General features: G+C 38.1%; 1 protein-coding gene across 3 annotated transcripts in view; it reads right to left on the bottom strand.

Moving 5' to 3' along the window:
- Positions 1-16,562, bottom strand: part of grid2 (glutamate receptor, ionotropic, delta 2) — a 578,212-nt gene that overhangs the window by 55,788 nt on the left and 505,862 nt on the right. For all 3 annotated transcript variants that reach the window (XM_068310762.1, XM_068310763.1, XM_068310764.1), the window contains exon 13: positions 14,550-14,745. In XM_068310762.1, coding sequence (XP_068166863.1) covers positions 14,550-14,745 — 196 coding nt within the window. The remainder of the gene's footprint in view (positions 1-14,549; positions 14,746-16,562) is intronic.

Genomic DNA, 16,562 nt, shown 5'->3' with positions numbered 1-16,562 from the left:
GTTGCTGGAATTAAGCTGTATCCTCTCTCTCAGACAGAGATAAAGAAACAGGGCATGGTCACATGTAAATAAGGACAGTGGAGAGAGAATAAGAGATGGGAGAGGAAGACAGGAGATAGAGAATGATAGATGAGAAAACACCTTGTTACTGGGCAGAAGCCCAAGAACAAAAGGTTGTGAACATAATGAGAGAAGCGGATGAGTAGGTGTCAAAAAATAAAGAAAAAATAATGTAGAGGAGTGAAAGAGAGAAAAGACAAACACTCAGTTTCCATCTAGAATAAAAGAAGCGATGATGAATGAAGATGGAAAAAAGGCAGCTAGAGAATACAAAATAGGAGAGAGGTGAGTAAGAAATTCACTGGGTTGAGGGTGAGGTGAGGATAAGTAAAAGGGTTTAATCGTAACCAAAAACCCCTCTAACAAAAGCGTTTATATGCTTTCTTTGTCTCCCTCCACCCCCTACTTTGTCCCTCTAATTTATCTACCATCTAGTAATTGAACTTGATACTTCTTCCAATGCAGGGAAGGTGGAATGATTCATCCCTGATTTTCCCTTTTATCTTGGAAATTAAAATGTTATCTAATCGCTATCCTCAGGTCCTATCTCTGGGTAAAGACAGGACACAGACCAAGCTAATGAAAATATATTTAAAAAGCTTCCTTTTTTTCATCTTTTATTTTAGCAGTGAGCGTTTGGCCCTTTGATTAATACAATTGTCTTATTATTTGCAATCTTGCTCTTGCTTTGTGTGTCTTGCTGTTAATTACATCCCGCAAAGTGGTGATGTATTGTAATTGTCGGTGTTTGTGTGTTTGTCTGTTTGACCCTCCACCAAATATCTTCACAACCGTTACATATAGAAAGATGAAAGAAAAAGCACATTACTGGGGTGGCAAAGGGGATGAAACCGGATAACATAGAAAGACTAAACAAAAGGCGACATATTCAGGGAGCCAAGTAGATGAAAATTAGACCACAACCTTGACCTTAAAAAAAAAAACTACGTCAAGGTCAAATTCTCACTTTTATACTTTTTTAGGTACACATCTTGAAAACCTGATGAGATATAATCACAAAACAAAAAGCAACATTTTCAGGAAGCCAGAGACACACAAATGTGATGATGTTGTGGGATGTTGCATTGTCTGACCGCCTTGATGGTTTTGTATTCTACTCCATTTTTTGTCTCAGCCAATATGGGTTTCATTCCAATGCATACAGCTTTTTAAGTTTTGGACTTCGGTAATAGACACAAAAAGCATCCAAGACAGTGACAAAATAGATGGCACATTTTAAGTTCATAGCCTAAACTGTGGTATTAAGTTCTCTCTCCCATCTTGTAAAATCAAAATCCTGTTATACAGTGAGACCTCTACTTGCGAATGTCTCTACTTACGAAATTTCTCAGCAGGAAAATATTACCTCTACTTACGAAAGAAAGTTCGACTTACGTGATGTAAAAACACAGCATCGGCTGATACTCGAATAAAAACACAGTATCGGCTGATACTTGAATCTCCCACTGGTTCCTGAACGCAACATTCTCATAGCTGCTCTGCCATTGGCTATTACCTATTACGTATCTTCCTGGCATCCCATTGGCTTAGAGGGATGCCACTCCACCTCTGTGTGGAGCTAGAACGGTGCTTATGGAGCGTCTCGGCATTTGGCACGTGAGGTTTTCTGATAGTTTTGCGCAATTTAATAACTTTTTGAGTACGTATTCGCTATGGACCCCAAGAAAGTGACGGAGAAAAGAGTAAAAGAAAAGACGAAGAAAAGAGTTGTTTTGCCCACACAAACAAAGCAAGAGGTAATAGAAGAGCATGAGAAGGGGATGTGTTTGGTTGATCTCGCCAAAGAGTATGGTTGAAATGCATCGACAATCGTCACGTTATTAAAACAAAAGGAAGTTTAAGGAGTTTAAGGCATCGTGTGGGTGGTTGGAGAAGTTCAAAAGGAGGACTGGAATTCACTCTGTTGTTTGGCATCGTGAGATAGGAACGATGAACCAAAGAGGGCAAAAAACAATAAGGACAGCGGTTAAAAGGTAAATGACCGTCATTATTATTCTTTATTCTTTGTGTTTTAAGTTATGCACAACTCTCATTAATTGTATAATAATGTAATTGTAACATGTATCTGTTACATGTTTTGATGCATTTTTATGCTTTATAAAACATTTATGTCGGAATTTTTGTGGGCTTGGAACGGATTAGGGCATTTGTAATTTTCTACTTACGTAATTTTCTACTCATGTAATTTTCTACTTACGTAATTTCTTCCAGAACCAATTAATTTCGTAAGTAGAGGTACCACTGTATATCTGTTTTTACTGCAATGTGATCAGTTTTCTTCTCTGCCTTATTAAGGTGGGTTGTCTCATTAAGAGAGTAAAGGGTATAATTAAGGCTTGAAGCTCATTATTGGAGGATTTCCAATGAGTCGGGAGATGCAATCGGAGGAAAACTAATGCTTTTAGATCATACAGAATGTGAAATGAACAGCATGCTTTATCCAGATAGAACCTCATCACAACTGAGCTGCAAAAATAAAACGTAGCTACAGTATTTCCAAATCACCCACTTACTCAAAACAAACAAATAATATAATAACCGTTAGTCATGTACTGAAATAAGTAATTTCGGCTTAAGTTTTTTTATGCATTCACTGTGTTCTATTTTTTTAGTGAAATATTACAAAACAAATTCTTTCTGTTTGGCAAGAGAATTGTTATGAAGAGTAAATAATTTACAAAGCAAAATGTACTGTATATGTGCAAATGCAGCCGCAAGAGGGTATATGTGCAGATTTTGTATCGACTTTGCATTAGCACCAATTAAAAGACTGGAAACATGTACTATTTTTCTTAAAAGCTTAAGCTCACATTGTCAAACATTTAATTAATATATCTAGAATTAATGGAAAACAAAGATTACTTCTCTGAAGACCATTTTAATTGTCAATTTTAATGTGAAAGACAATGCTAAGACAAGTGCAAAAGGATGGCTGGTATGGAGGAAAATCACTGTAATGCAACAAGTCTGGGTTTCCTCATTGTTAAAGTGAGGCTCTAACGCGAGAAGTCATTGTGTAAAATAGAATAGAGAAGTATTCAATCTCTGCACTTCTGTAGAATGTATTTCAGAATTATATTTCAGTGCTGAATGCTGATGATTTTTCTTTTATATTACCTTCCGTTCACTCTATGATTAGCCACAGAACTGCTCCTATAATAATTCCTATCGATCTTTACAACTGTTGCACCGTTAAGTTTCCTTACTGAGAATCACAGAATAAAGATTTAGATGCTGACTTTCTGCTTCAAGATATTCTGTGTTCAGTCGGATATACATTCAATCAAGTGCATATATGTACACACACACACACACACACACACACACACACACACACACACACACACACACACACACACACACACACACACACACACACACACACACACACACACACACACACACACACATGTAACACGACATCACACTAATTGCTGTCTTCATCTGCTGACTTGTATTGATTTTCTTGTTAGCTGCTGTAATTATCACAGAGTCAACGGATACAGCACAGGACAATAGGGAACGCGAGAAAAAACAGATATTGAGAGGATGTTAAAATGCAGAAGAGGAAGAGAGAAAGAGACGACGAACATTGTGGGTGTGTGGGCGTAAGTAGGATTCTTGAGTCCTGGCTGGCAGAAGAGACAGACATATAAATAGGTAATTAGCACTTATTAAGATGAATGAAGACAATAGTGATTCTAATGTTTCTGCACATTATATATATATATATATATGTGTGTGTGTGTGTGTGTGTGTGTGTGTGTGTGTGTGTGTGTGTGTGTGTGTGTGTGCAGAAAACATTAGAATCACTTCTGCCCTTCTATCTTTTATTCCCTTGTGCTGTTATTAAAGCAAACTCCTTTTACATCCCTCCTTTCACTCCCTCATTCCTTTAGTCTGGTCCAATTTGTTACATCTCTAGTAAACATGCCAGCTTTTAAATCAATCACCACAATTGCCAAGAGTGGTTTCTATCCATCTTTCCCTCCCTCCAGTTTTTTTCCTTAACATTCCCTGATTCAAAATGTCCCTTTTTAATTCGTGCAATCTTCTTCCTTTAATATGGATTGGAAATGCTTCTTCATCTGCATTCCTCTTTCCATCTGCTCTCCCTGAATCTGAGTCACAGCAGAAACACTGTCAACACACAGGGGGACAATTGTAACAGCATAAAAATATGTTTGCTTTTTGGGCTTGTTGTGTTGAATCCTAATGAGCTATCACACTCCTGTGGAAAGGAGCTTTCTCTTATGTCTGTCAGGTTGATTTGCACTACTAAAAAAAAAGAAAATGAGAGACACAGCAGCAAAAAGGCCCTTTCCCTGGTCTTACCAGCAGCTAGGATATTATGGAGGATATTGCAACAGTCATACTCAGGCACAGTGACAGACATATATCAAGGCAACTTATGCTTCTGCTGAGATCTCATTCAAATCCAATAAAATACATGACAAACACATAAAAAAGATATTAAATTTTTAAAGTGTAATGAAAATGGTCCTGCCCCAGCAAGAAACGGGAGGAATAACAGCCTGTGTCTTGCCACCAAAACAGCTGGGCTACACTGCTCAGTAACCTTGGCAACTCCCTGACCAATGGTTGGGAGTGCAGGAGGTCTTTAACGAATTGTGACACTGACAAAAACAGACTCACACACAGTCGGAGAGCTCCACTGCCTACAGATGTCTCGTTGACGGTGATTTTAGAGGGTAAAGGGGTGTTGGAGAGACCTCTCAACCATATAAGAACACTGTTACCCACCCACACATGTACACACGCGCGCGTGCACACACACACACACACACACACACACACACACACACACACACACACACACACACACACACACATAGAGAACAGATCCAGGAAGGTGCTCATAGATACACTCTACACATCTTGCTAACCTTACCTACAATGACATTGAATTTTTAAACACATCTGCGAGATTTTATCTGCATTTCTCCTTTTCCATGAAAAATTACTCTTTACAGAAATCCAGAGTCCATAGTAGTTCTGCTTGTGGTACTGCCATAGCATGTACAAGTAGTCCCCCATTTACCAACAGAATTGGTTCAGAGAAGTTGTTCTTAAATTGAATTGTTTATTAGTCATTATTTATTAAATTTCAATCTATAAAAAACCATCTGGGGTAATTTGAATGCCATTACTACTCTAAATACAAAACTACTATTCCTTAAGACTTACTAGAAACAATAACATGACATAAAAACAACACAAACAAAATAAAAAATACTCTATAGTACTGTAATGTAACTGTAACATCTCTTATTCTGCTGAATGAATTTGATCCTTGAGGGGTGTAGAGGCAAAGCCAAGCTTTAAGCGAGAGGTATTCCACTTCACTTGCGTGAATCACGCGCTGATGTGCCTGAGTGGTTTCAGTGATGTTAGCAAAGAGCCTCTGGCAAGGAGTGTCTAGGAGTGCTTATGAAAGTTGTCCCATTTCAGAACATACATTTATAGATATCACATAAAAAAAGATGCCTTTAATTTTATTAACTTTATTTTGGCTTTGATGAGTTGAATTTCCTTTTTTTTCAATGCATGTACTTATTGTTTACTTTAAAAAAAACATGTTTTAATCCTTTTTAAAATTTGCTGTCCCTGATTTAAACAACTTAATTTCATCCAACTAAAACAAAAGTGAAACTAAGAAATGCTCAACTTCCAGTCTGTCCTTTCTGCACATATCCACTTTGTCAGGTTTTAATGATTTAATGACTTTGGCTCAAAATGAGCAGCATGGTGGAGCAGTGGTTAGCCTCAGGTGGTTAGTTACCTAAGAGCCAGAAGCGATATTACTTTTATCTTTTTACTTTTACAACCTACATTCATATTAAAGTGATTATTTTGTACTCTCAATTAAGGAGCTATTTTTGCATTTCTTTAACCTTGATGCTTTATCTTCCCGAGGCACTGAAGCCACCCACATGATAAGACCATTTAAAGGGATCAATGACCCATCTTTTATCAGGCTGCATGCCAAAAATGATAGCGTGGAAGTGTTCACCATTGTGTTTCATTATGGTCAGTCACGAAAACTCTATTTATTCAAACACATACTGTTAACTGGTGTCTGATAAAAAACTATATCAGGTCATCACATGCATCAGCCTGTAAATGCATCTCTGAACAGGTTGTGGCAAGAATATATTTCTACCACTGACTGCAAATACATTGCCTAGATTTCCTATACCTATGCCAGAACCTTCTTTGCTACACATCACAGCCTAACCGTAAACCACTGATGACGAAGCAAACTGGACGTCTTTTTCTGCTTCACTGTCATCCTACCTCTTAAAATGATATAATACTGGCTACATAAAATTAAGTTTTGCAGTAGGGCAAATGTGACCTGAGCTACTTGACGCATCCTCGTCACTGAAGAGTCCATTTGTAGTCATTTGTAGATGAACTCTGCTTCTCTCTGCCTCCCTCTCTCTCTCCTCTCTTCCCTCTAATTGGGTCTTTATTTTATTTTTTCATGGCTTTTAGGCCCATACATTAATCCATTCAGGAGCTCAATGAAACAACAGTATGTTCTATGACAAAACATACTGTTTTAATCCACCCACACTTTGCATCAAGAATCTTACATATTCTAATACCTCTCATCTTGCTTTGGTGCATTTTGACTTCCATCAAGACTCCCTGTCAAATTCTTTTGCAGATCTATCTGTTTTTCCGTCTCTCTCCTTGCTACTCTTTCTCACTTATCTAAAGTAGACCCCCTACCTCCAACCTTCTTTCAGACCTTTGCTTCTGCCTTATCACTCTCTTTCCACCTTCCTAAATCTCCCAATTTCTTCCATCCTATTCCCCAAACACCTATTTGGCATCCATATCATATTCCCCTCCTCCCTTTATTTCCCCTCTACTCTTTTTCTATTGTCCTCAGGAGTGCTGTGACGGCCTCACCCAGCGCTGACTGATCTGAGCGTGTCTTGGATGATTCATCTTCAGTTCTCCCTGTCAGAGGAATGAGTATGATGTTTATCATCATTACTGAAGTCATTATGGCAAATTGGTGAACACTTATAGGCTTACATTATTTAGCTCCTTGCTTCCTGACTTAAGATATGTGTAAGTAAGATGAAGAAATGATGGTAATTTTTTATCATAATTTCTGGAGTCATTATATTAAATGGGTAGATGGCAAGAGGGAGACAGAGAATAAGTGTAATGATTATTACACTATGTAAGGATAAGCATATGCAAGGCAAGTTAAGAAATGCACCATCATTGTGAAAACTAGAAAATCTAAGACAGATAGGCAATAGTGTCATTAGATAAAAAAAGGACTTAAAATAACAATTAAATATAAGTGATCATATACTCTGAATGAATAGGTATTTTCAGTTTCCCAAACAGCAAAAGACATACAGTATATAGATGTCCTGCATACAGTATAATCAGATTATGCACATACATACCGTATGTATGTGAGGCAATAGCCGAGAACCTTTTGCAAAATTTGAACCAGCCCTTGCATTTTTCTCCTTCTGCTCTTGCTTCACTGACCATTATATACATTCATATACAATACAAACAGGTAAGCTTTATTTAAGGCTGTTTAGTTCAAATATAGGTTGGTAAAATGGAGAATTCATGACCAATGAATGGTTTTCTTCGAAAACAGCACCTTAACCTTTTTGTAATCTCAATTTCAGTTAATGATAAAATAACAGTTTGTCAAAGCTCCCATCAACATGTAGCTAGGAGACAATGGTAACACAGAGGGCAATGACATGGTAAGATGCATTTTCTGGAGTGGAACCTTACCACGCTGCAGCAAAAAGTCAGACAGGAAAAAATTCAAACTGGCAATCCACTCAACTCTAAAATCACTCAGCAGTCATCAGAGACTCTTGAAGCCTGACAGAGAGTGGCTGTCATATATTCACATGGGGACACTTACATCAGATGAGTCAGGTACGTGTCTGTACTACTGAGACCGTGGAAGCTGGGAGATGTTAAGATTTTAATGGTTTCTGTTTCAACTCACGTACGTGAGTACACATCAAACGCACCCATACCATCCATACGAATGTATCTCGTACATTGTAAGAATAATGAAAATAAAATTCTTTGAAGTACTTCCATGACCAATTCTTTTACATGCAACATCCTCCTGCGGCATCAGCTGGAGAGGTTACAAAATTCTTGTACCCTCTCCAGCCATGTTTTTACTTCTTCAATATTCGTATGTGGCCAGACTACTACTAGTTTGACAAGCTTGCTATTTTTCAGATATTTGGCCGAGCTAACAATAATGCTCACATTGAAATCGATATTGTTGACAGACTGACAAACCCCTCAAAATCAGTCCCACTTGAGTTGTTATCCACTGAGTGCTGCAATCACTTTATATCTTTCTTCACAAAGGACATTCTGATGATAAAAAAGAGTCTCTCAGGCAAAATGGTTAAGTCAGCTGTGCCACAATTTTGTACTGTTAATATTGAATTTTCGCAGAAGTTATCAAACAATTCAGGCTAACTACCTGCTATGCCTTCTAGCTTCTTATATATATATATATATATATATATATATATATATATTTATATACCTGCTGAGCACCAGATTTAGTTCACAGTGCACATTACCAAGTTACCATTTTGCCACACAGCATCAATACTTCTCTAAAGAAGGTGGTTAACTATGATTGCTGTACACCGAATACACACAAACATATAAAAGCCTACCTATTATAGGAATGAATGTATATCATGGACTAAAATTCACTTCACGTTCAGTTTTCTCTTATTCAATCAGGCCTTTTAGTCTTCATACTTCTTGTGACTTCCTGTTTGTTAGATTTTCTTTTTTTCTAATCGGAAACTAGCTTTCCGAGAATTATTGATTTTCCACAGAGATTCTTAGCATACTATTGGTTTACTTCTGGAAGTTGTAATTGTGCAGTTGCTCAATTTGAGTTTTGTTATTCTCTGGACCCAATTTGTATCTTGTTTCCTTAGGCAATATTTGTCTTGCTGGTTGCTACTTTCTTCTGAATTATGTTTAACCTTCAAGTAAATATTGTACTTTTTCTGTTTTTTGTGAGATCTTTAGTCAATTTTTGGATGTGTGTGGGACTTTTTGAAAAATGGTGGATTGGTTAAAGTCAGACAAGATTAAGTGGTATATGCTGATTATGAATCTGAGCAACTTCTGAAGAAAACAGAAATGGCACTACCAAGGCTCAATTCTCTGCTTTTCTTCATTATCAACATGCTGTAGCTTTGTTATATTATACATACACTAGCGGGAACCCGTGGAAATTCCACAATAAAACAATAATATCAGACTTCATACCAAACATATGAAAATCACTGGCTCTGGCTAAGTAGTGCATCACTTTTTGTGACACAATCCTTTCCTTTCTTTCAGTCGGAGTTTCACTCAGAATTCATTGCCGTTTTCTGTGTCATTCCTGCTGTTTGGACTTTCTGCTCAACATGGAAATTGTTGGAACAGTTATGACACTCAAAAGTTATGTTAACTGGGAAGTCCAAGTATAGTTATTTCTTGTCCTAACATAGCAGCTGCCTTACGCCATGTTGTTCACATGATTCCTTCTGGCAGATGTGCCGTGATTGGTTGGGCACCGTGATTGGTTGGGGGGCGTGCTTAGTTGGGCACTTGACTGACAGGCAGTGGGTGGAGTTGGTGACAGCGTAACATGCGTGACAGCTTGAGAGTTTTTCAAGTGAGCTTATTCAAATATATAGGTGGGGATTGTATGCCATGCCATACTTATGCAGATGACAAACATATTAGAAAAAAAAGAAAAGAAAAGAAAAGAAAAGAAAAGAAGATGTACCAGAATTTATATAACTATACATGGAAAAAAGTGAAATAACTGGCAGCAAGGAAACTTTAATTAAGAGTCAAGTCTTGTCGGATTTCTGTCTTAACAATTGAAAAAGTTGGTCATGCATTTATTTTCAGCAGACAAGACTCTTGCAATGGATATTTTACACATACTACTAAAAAAATAAAAATCAATCACAACTGCAGCCCATCCAGCCCATTCCTTATATTTGTAATTTGACTGTATTCCATTGTCTTCTCTTTAAAGATCTATTATGCTCTTGCAACATTTCATTTTAATGTTCTTCCTGTTATATTTGTAGGTTATCCTTTGCATTTCCAAAGCACTCTGAATTGCTTTGGAATAGTGCAACATGAATAAACTCTCCCTGTCTGGTAGAATTTTACTTTGTAAGTTATTAATTATTGCCCGTGACATTTGTTCACAAGTTCCAGTCAGGGAGGGGGTTGCAGAAGTGATGTAATAAAGGGAGTATGTAGGTCATACTTAATTTGAATTATTAGTTTTACAAGTCAGCGCAACAATCAAATGCTGAAATGTCAGGAGCTACTCAGCTACAAGTCCTCCCTGACACCATCACACACAAAAAAGTGATAGGAGAAAAACTAGTTTGCTTTCCTCTTAAGACTAGGCAAGGATAAAAGCTGCTAAGTTTAGGCATTGCCTTGAATGGTGATTATGTCAAACTGACATGCAGCTTGTCACTGATGTGTATGTGACACCATGTTAATGAGATATCAAGTCTGAGGTGCATCACCTCTTAGTATATTGAACCACTTGATCACTGATGGGGAGAGGTGTGTATTTCAGTTTGTGGCAAGCTGTGTGAGTGTGAGTAAATGTGTTGAATATGTGTGTAAAGAACAGTGCTGTGAGACATGATAATGCCTTTGTGTGTGCATACTTGTTTCCACATGCAAATGTAATGCATGTGTCTGTTTGTGTTTGTGTGTATGTCTGTTTGTGTGTGAGTGACACAAGCCACAGTTCAGACACTGACTCATTCTGACATGCAATATTATTGTGCTGCAGGGAATTGAAACTGAAAAGGAAGAAAATCCAGTGCACAGGAGACAAGAGCTTTATTGTCGAGGAGAAAAAAACCTGAGAGAAAGAGCGAGAGAGAACAAGAGAAAGCAGCATCAGGCGAGAGAGGGAGAGAGGGAGGGAGAGAGGGAGAGAGGGAGAGAGAGAGAGAGAGAGAGAGAGAGAGAGAGAGAGAGAGAGGGAGAGAGGGAGAGAGAGAGAGGGAGAGAGAGAGAGAGAGAGAGAGAGAGAGAGAGAGAGAGAGAGAGAGCATGACACTGAAGGAAAAATATATCAAGTTTTTCACCTCACAGGAATCAAATATTCCAAAGGGATTGGATTGAAGAAGACAAACAAATCCAAATAAATCAAACAGTGACAGAAAACAAAGGATATCTGAGTCTCACTGACTCACGGGCTTAATAACATCATGGCCTTTCGAATAGCCTTCGCCTTGAGAATAGTATTCCAGGTACTGTTTACTGGCATCGAAATATATGTCATTATGAGAAAAAAATAAGCAATATGACAAAGGAAACCTTTGTCATATTGTTTTCTAGTCTTTATACTGTAGGTGAACAATGAAGTCTTCTTATAGAAAGTCTCCTTTTAGCAGACCTTGTGAACAATCTGAGATGACAAGAGACTATTTAGCCTCTGACGTCTGTTTTTCCCACAATGTGACAAGCTCAGGGTAAAAATGTGATTCTAATTTGTTTTGAAAGGAAGGGTTAATGTTAGACACAGAGCCCTAAAGGACACTACAGTGGAATGAAAGCACTATTTGGAGCAGTAAATTGAAGTTACATTTGTTTCAATGTTGTTAATTGAAAAATACAACTTTTCAAAAGGTTTAAACTGACATTTTATGACGTCACTGCAACAGAGACAACAGTTTGTTTCAGCGAAGCATAGAAAGGGATGTAAGAGTTGGTGGACCACTAGAGTGCACCCTGTAGCCTTTAACACAGAGATGAAAAATAAGAAGCTGACAGGAATGCACAGGTTTCAGTGAAGAGTGACGGAAAAAGATAGCGTAGAGAGGACGATAAGCTGGGGAAATAGATTTGTCGAACACAGAAGGACACTGATGTGGATAATTACTGGGGTAGTCAAAAAATATAGGCAATAAAATATTAAGAAAAGCAGGCAGGCTTGCAAATTCTGTGTAACAGCAATGTAAAGTGCAAGGATGAAAGATTGAAGATCAAGATGGGCTTATATAAGCAATTTGCTTCAGCTCAGTCGTGTTTTGGTTATTATCAATACAATTGAAATGTGTATTGTTTTTAAATGTGAAACATATGAATAACCAGAACAAATTTCATTCATTCATTGAGAGAAAACTGAAATCAATTGAGCGCTGTGCTCGCTGCCACTCTGTCACGTCTGTCGTGTAGACAGACTCTTTAAGTTCTTATGACCAGCTGTACATCCAGAGCTGCCTCCTGTTTGGCCTGCCTGGTCACATGCTGCTTGTTTGGAATGCAAAACTTTCTACACAGTGTTTATGGATAGAGCATTCACTGTCATTGCGGCCACAACAGTGCTTAATCTGATTTTTTAAAAATCTAACGCATGTGGTTGTTTCATTTTATACAGCCCTGTTGACCGTTAATTTCTTGTGTGTGATAATTCAATAAACCAAAACATTTTTGTGTCAGATTCTGCATATCGTAATGGGTGGAAAAATAATACCAAATTCACATTTTATTTCTCTTACCTGTATTTCTATGATGATAAATAACTCAACAGTAATGTCTTTTTAAGCACATTCTTAACTGTTTCTGCAAGCAATTCACACACCTTGCAGTTGAATTGAGTCAAATCAGAGGCTTTGAGTGTTTTATCAAGTTGTTGGTGTCATGATGGAAATCAGAATGATGCATACAGTTTATATGCTCACATTACCAGACTGAAAAGACCCAATTCCAATTTTCTGTCTTAATGTGGCACAAATTTTGATTTTGTCAAATCAGCCTCACATATCATATACTGTATCACCAATCATTCCAGATTGGTACATATCTGATTTATAGCCTGAAACATGGACAGACCCAGCCAGATTGGTGCTTTTTGCAGTTATGCGTGGCTGCATGGTAAGATAAAACTACCAAAGAGGACAGATGGTGACTACGGTGCAGATCGTCACAGCTCATGGAGTATTTGCCCTCTCTGAGAGTAGCATGTCATGCATACGCATCCCCTTTGGTTTGAATCTGTGACTTGTGTCACAACTATTGTGCTCAAAAACTGGACAAATATACTCATATTACAGGTAGATACAGGTCACGTGGGTTTATAAGTGTGAGTTCTTAAGATAATCATCTCTAATTGATATAAAAAGTCTGAATTAAACCATGAAGCTTGTAATGTGATCAGAGCCATATTTTGCTTTTACACAAACACACACACACACACACACACACACACACACACACACACACACACACACACACACACACACACACACACACACACACACACACACACACACACACACACACACACACACACATTATTCTGTTTGGTATTTAAAGACTGACTGAATGATTCTACTCAGTGATTATCAGTTATACATGCTCAAAAACACTCCCTCTGCCAAAAAGCAACGTGCATGAGTGAGCGCTAATAGTTGTGTGCTTATGTGCTTTTATGTGCTGCATTTATCTCATCATTTAAAAAAACACCACCCGCTAGTTTAATTACTACCTTCGACACTTTCAAAGCTTCCAATGTTGGCTGCAGTTCAAGTCTAATGGGAGGGAGGAGGGATACAAGGAGAGACTCACTGGAGGAGAGAAGGGTGATGCGAACGTAAAGGGGGATATGTGCAAATGAGATGCACCAGTCAGGTATTTATGATGCCGGGTAATAACCCAGGGAATTAAGTATTTACCCATTCCCTTCCTATGTGCGTATCATTAGCATAATTTATATACATTTAAACCCTATCAACACAGACCCTGTGGCATGTGGAAACAGGTCATAGGCTAAGCTGTGTTCAATAAGGATGTGCTGCATTCTAAATAAATATCGAGTTTATAACATTTGCGAAACGCAGACTGTAAAATGAAAAGTTTGAGAATCTGAATGCGAAAATATGCATGAACACATGTTTTATACGACACGCTGTCTGATTTTTTACTTAGGAATATAAAGATATAATAACAGAACAAATATATGTTCTAGTTGTCTTTATTAGAAGAGACGTTTGGGTTAGCATCTCTGATATCACCACACCGCATTTAATTGTCAAATATACCCTTTGTGCAAGACATTATCAGTATCATTATCATTATCAGCAGCTGCCCATGTTATTCAGCAACAACACACAGTACAGTGGGCCTTTATCAAATGACTTCTTTCACAACTGGATGGGATATAAAGCATTATGCTGGGCAGGATTTGAACTCAAGCGAAATTGTTTTCTCATTGAACGAGGATGCGGATGAATTTTGATATTTCAGTAAACAAGAAACGTTGATATGTGATAATCATTGGCGATTTAAGTAAGTGAGGTTAATACATCAACTGCCCCATGGCTGCAGTGTGTCATAAAGGAGATATTAAAATGTCCTACCTTGCGAATACCTTCCTTTGACTCCTCGACGTTATTATCTCCTCCTCCAGTACGGTTAATCATGCGCCACATCTGGGAGTACATTGGATCTCTTTCAAAGGGGTTCATTGCCTTGGAGCGCACCTGATCATAAACTGCAGAGTCCAACACTGTTCCATAAGGCAACTCTGTCTGCTTGGATAAGTCCTGGAGCGACCTGGAGAGAGATAGGTGGTAAAAAGATTATTCACTTTGTTTACAGCCATCCATTCATTGTGAGCAGCATGCAGACTCCGGCTGAATGACCAGCCTTACATCACACTCAGGGCTTAGTTCGTCCTCTGGGATTACTTGTTGCGATACTGCAGTCACCTTTAGATTGTTGTTTGGGAGCTTGAGTCACATCAATAGTGGATACAGAAATACCCTGTTATGAAGTGTGAAAATATTTAATAAAGAAAGGCTGCTTGTGATATGGATTGTGGCTCTTTTGGGGTCACAGTACATACAGAAAGGCAGTGCTCAAGCTGTAGCTTACTTAAAAATGCCACACAGGGGTTGAGGTCCTCTACTGACTCATTACACTGGATTCTATACCGTATACATAATATTTCTAAGAGCAAAAATAGTTGACATGCGGATGAAATAGGAGATCCATTTGCCCGTTCATTGACCTCCATGACTCTGGCAAGGCAGTTTTAGATTTCTACAAGGCACCAACAATGATCCAGCTTTTGCTACTGTCTAGGAAGCTCCGAATGATATGAGGGCACTGAACAGTGCACATGAAGTATTCATTAGGTGGCCAACTGTATGCTGGTTCAAACTATCTTTTCACCCATGAATGAATCATTTAGATCAAAACTCTCCATGGGCCTACAGCAAGAGTTGGAAGTGACATGAAACTGACATTAAACAGAAAGAGAAAAATGGGGACTGGCCCTGACCGACCAATGTGAGTATAATGGGGCTGGTGAGCGGTTTGGGCAGCAGCGCTCACTCAGCTCTCAAAGCTGACCAAGATGATCTGACCAACTACACATACCTGATATCAAAAAAACCCCAGTTAGTTTCTTCTATACAGTATTTCACACTGCTCTCTTTTCTGTCTCACTCAACTCAACACCCATAGATTGCCACCTCTGGGGGAATACACAAGCTATTCTTAATTATAATGTAACGGTGCTTGGGTTGCCTCTCAAAGAGTTTGGCTGCTGAGAAATGTAATGGAGAACCATTACAGGAACTAATTACTGTTTGTTTGTTAAATGGCTTCTTCATACCACCCATGGATTTGAAAGAGACACATTTGTGAAACAAAACACGTACACACACAAAAAAAAAGACTTAACACACACTGCTTGATGAATAATAATACTTATATAGTATCTTAATTTATTCAGCTAACACACTAGCAATGCAGATTTATCAAATGTAAGTCCTGTTTTTCATTACTATAAGGCTGCTCATTTCAGTGGACTAACTTATACATTACACATTAAAAGGTTTTATGGACTTTTAAAGCTCTAAAGCTCCCTTCTTCAGGCCCTCCCCAACTATTTCTCTGACCCACCCACTGAAAAAAATTGACTTTGAAGATTTTAATGAACTTTGCTTTTTTATTGCTGTCAATTAATCTTGGGCCTTAATAATCTCCCCTCCCTAACACTCCCCTGTGAATAGGTATGCTATGCCCAGTATAGTCAGTATTGTAGAGACTAAGATTCCCCATTAGTGAACTGGTTTCACAGGAGAGTAATTCTACGCTTGTTATTTAATAATGAATGCATGTGTAGGAGACAGAGGGATAGGGCAATGTCTCCATCCATAATATTAATTATGAGTTCAGAAAAAAAATCCAGATTCGGTCCATGGTGAATCAATCAATTCTTGAAACAAACTTCAATGAAAAGAAATCTTTTATTGATGAAAGAGGTTAATGTAGTAACTGAAGCGTTTACATGGAGGATGAGGCTAAATCTCACCAGAATATCCTCAGCAAATGCAATGATACCCAGGGATGCACATACATTT

This window comes from Antennarius striatus, chromosome 3, assembly GCF_040054535.1.
Source record: "Antennarius striatus isolate MH-2024 chromosome 3, ASM4005453v1, whole genome shotgun sequence".
Classification (NCBI taxonomy): domain Eukaryota; kingdom Metazoa; phylum Chordata; class Actinopteri; order Lophiiformes; family Antennariidae; genus Antennarius; species Antennarius striatus.
The sequence above is the reverse complement of the archived record's forward strand: the minus strand, read 5'-3'. Positions and strand labels throughout refer to the sequence as shown.